The sequence below is a fragment of the Pinus tabuliformis genome, chromosome Q (assembly GCF_031772625.1).
Source record: "Pinus tabuliformis cultivar Carrire ecotype Pingquan chromosome Q, CPIR1, whole genome shotgun sequence".
Classification (NCBI taxonomy): Eukaryota; Viridiplantae; Streptophyta; class Pinopsida; order Pinales; family Pinaceae; genus Pinus; species Pinus tabuliformis.
Genome location: NC_142296.1, coordinates 14,520,408 through 14,524,158, shown reverse-complemented (window position 1 = coordinate 14,524,158; position 3,751 = coordinate 14,520,408). Strand labels below are relative to the sequence as shown.

At 36.9% G+C, this 3,751-nt stretch overlaps 1 protein-coding gene across 1 annotated transcript; it reads left to right on the top strand.

The window, feature by feature from the left end:
- The first annotated feature begins 1,313 nt into the window (after positions 1–1,313).
- LOC149218022 (actin-depolymerizing factor 5-like) lies at positions 1,314–3,428 on the top strand. The gene is made up of 3 exons (XM_089383748.1): positions 1,314–1,486; positions 2,411–2,670; positions 2,881–3,428. Exons 1-3 carry the CDS (start codon positions 1,466–1,468, stop codon positions 3,029–3,031), a joined length of 432 nt encoding a protein of 143 aa, XP_089239874.1. The 5' UTR covers positions 1,314–1,465; the 3' UTR covers positions 3,032–3,428.
- Positions 3,429–3,751: the final 323 nt, after the last annotated feature.

The following is a 3,751-nucleotide window of genomic DNA, read 5'->3' as shown; positions in this document are numbered from 1 at the left end:
ACAAAAATCCCTATTAAACTTTATCAAAATATTACCAGAATTTCCCAAAAAAAAATCAGTCTAGTTAGTCTACTGCTTTACATTCTTGTTAAAAGAAATATAGATAACACCATTAAATATAAATAACACCATTCTCAATTGGTAAGGTAAGGCGCTATGATGAGTTGTCGGTGTCATAATAAGCTGTTTAATTTTTGGTAACATCATAAGCGGGGCAATCATAACTCGAACTCTGGAACCTTATGTTTCAGTGTCCAAATTGCCGAGGGAATCGATGAATTCTTGCAGGTCAAAGCTAAAATCTACACACAAAGGATAGATAAAGATAAGCACAAGCTGGAGGGCTTCCATTCTCAATTATTTGAGGACTACCAAATATTTTATACTCATCATTTCATTACATTCATCATTGGAATTTTGACATAAACAGAGCAAAGTCAACCTGTTAACGGTTAAGATCGGAATATATTTTTTTCCTGCACCGACTGACATTGGGATTCCCTTTCACATTAAAATTCTCGTTCCAATCTTGGCCCTCAAGATTGACACGATCAACTGGTGGAATTAGGGTTTTTATTTTTGAAGTTTTCTGTTGAGTAAGGGTTTTTATCTTTAAAGTTCTCCGTTGAATAAGGAATTTTTTATCTTTAAAGTTCTCTGTCGAATAAGAATACTTTTTCCTTTTAATTTTTTACTCAATTTTTAAATAAGTTTTTCAAATTTTTGATGTTATGTCCAATAGTAACAGCAGAATCTAATATATTTAGATTCCGTACCCAAACCTTTTTCAAGTTTTTTCTGGCTGCCAGCGGAGAAGTTTGATCACTCAATCAAACTCAACACAGATATTAATTAAATTTTCTATTGAAAGTAGCCTTAGATAGATTTGGCCATCACTTTCGTAGGCTACGATTCGAGCACTGCAGGAATGGATAGACATGAAAATTGGATTACATACAATTTTCAAAAATGAAATTTGTTGTTAGGTTGTCATACGGCATGGTATTTTGAAAAGAACAAAAGTGGTACAGAATTATTCTTTTACCTTTTTCTTTTAAGCAACGTCAATAGGGGTCCACCACCATGGAGATCGATGCACGCATTCAAATTCAATTTATGCATTATACCAGGTAATAATGGTTCAGAGTGCATAGGTCTCTATGCATGTGATAGTGACTCGCAGAGCAGACGTGGGATCCAAAAGAAATAGGGAGCAGGCCTTCATTGTCATTCGGACGTGGGTCATGCTATGGCGCGCTCCATTACATTTTTTTAATACATTTATTGTATTTTAATTCTCTATGCTTCTGCCTTTAAATGGAATTGAATTCAGGATCAGGGACGCAGCGATAGGCATAGCATTTAAGTTGTTTTCTCTTTTGATAAGGAATATAGGTGTTGTTATTCAATTCTAGTCTTCTTCATCACAGAGGTTTCTTCTTGTTTTGTTTGCGCAGTAGCAGCCATGGCGATGGCATACCGAATGGTATGGATACTTCCTGTTCTTTTATCTGTTCCTTCTCATATAAATGGATACAGTGATGATATTGTTTGGTAGGAATTCTGTGGTTTTAAGTCTCTGCGAAGGCAAATGTTTATGTCCTTTTTAGCACATACCCATCTGAATCCTAGTTGTAGCTTTGTAGGGTGGGGTGGAATGGGGGTGATCATTTTATACAAGTCAATTTTAGCACATACCCATCTGAATCCCAGTTGCAGCTTTGTAGGGTTGGGTGGAATAGGGGTGATCGTTCATTATTTATTAGCGCACACCCATCTGAATCCCAGTTTTGTATTGAATCTCAAGTAGATTGTATAGTGGCTGCATTGAGTATAGATATTAAAGCAAACCCATTTAAAGCCCTTTTTATATTGAATCTTGAATAGATTATACTTGTGCATTACGTTCTTTGAATACAGATACCAGCACAAACCCATTTAAACCAGAGTTTGTATGTATATATCACAAACCCACATATGGGTTTTCATTGAATCTGGTGCATTGAACATGGATTTCAGGGCAGATCCACCTAAATCCCCAGGAATCTAGAATATATTGTATATAGGTTGTCTTAAATATAGATGTCAGGACAGACCCACCTAAACCTGACTTTGATATACGGACCCTTCTAAACCTATCTCTGATATCCCCTGCAACATCACAAGGAGAATGAAAATACAAATCTGAACTTCATACAAATGACTCACTTAACGAAATATATCAAAACTTGGTATGCATGACCTCTGAAAACTCAAAGGCGCCTATCAGACCTAGTTTTAACTGGCTCTGTGTTAGTTTATGTCCCGGGAATATTGTCAGATGGAACTTCATTGTGTTAACATAAAGATGAGCCCACAGATCCAAGGCTGTGCAAGTCATTAATTGGGTTGATATTGTTGTTGTATTCAGGCAACAACAGGCATGGGGGTATCCGACGAATGCCTGAGTTTGTTTCAGGAGCTGAAGAGGAAGAAGGCGCATCGTTACATTGTGTTCAAGATCGACGAGAAATCCAAGAAAGTGTTGGTTGATAAAACTGGGGGGGCTGCAGAAAGTTATGAGGATTTCACAGCATCCCTTCCCGATAACGACTGCAGATATGCAGTGTTTGATTTCGACTATGTGACTGTGGACAACTGTCAGAAGAGCAAGATCTTCTTCATTGCCTGGTTAGTATTTCATTTACTTATGTATCCTCTGTTCTTTGTTGTTTGGGTCAACGTTTCTTGATAGGTAATATTACACTAAACTAGTAGGTTTAGCTGTGAATAGGTGTGAATTTACGAAAACTGGCCCAGATTCAATGCTAACTGTATTCCTGTATGGGGTTTACTTGAGAATTCCATCTGAAGTTGTGAATTTTGTGGCATTATTGCTAGGTCTCCCGACAAATCCCGCATCAGGGCAAAGATACTTTATGCTACATCTAAAGACAGACTGAGGAGGGAGCTTGATGGCGTTCACTATGAGCTGCAGGCTACTGATCCTACTGAGATGGATATTCATGTGATCAGAGAGCGTGCCACTTAGATCATATGTTAAATTAAATTAGATTACATCATTTCAGGACTTTTGTTTAAAAACTGGGGTGATGCAATTCACTCATGACATTATCTCATCAAGGATCTCTGCCCCGAGGAATAACTGCCATTTATCATTTGTTGATCCTTATGTGACTTTAATTCTCTTATTTTGCTGCAACAACAAATTACTACTGAATGGCATATGTTACTGAAAACCCTGTTGGATCCAGACTACGTTGGATTCCATCAGTCTGCAAAAAATAAAACCCATATGGATTACTCTGCCATCTTTATTTGCCCAAAATCAGAAGGTTGAGATTTCAGAGCAAAGCTTTGCCTTGCATATGTGGCATGTTTAAACACTTTGGATCCAGATATTACGATTTGATCACTTTACCAATGAATTGTGTTGTAAGATGCCAATGTAGTTCCATACAAACACTTTATTCGGTGATGATTTTATAAGTAGGGTTTCTAGAATCTAGCTACATTATGTATCTTGAAAAAAATGGGTTTTGTTATATTATGCGGGATGGTTATATATAAATTAATCTGCTGATCAATGGAGTTTCCTTGCTTTAGTTATGAGAGATTCCTTGCTTTAGGTGTTTGAGAAGTCTAATTTAGAGTGCATGTTTAAATGTAGCATGCAGAACAGGGAGCTTTATTGCAAATGACCAAGTTGATAATGCTCTCTTCTAACTGAAGAGAGGTATTATAGCTTTTA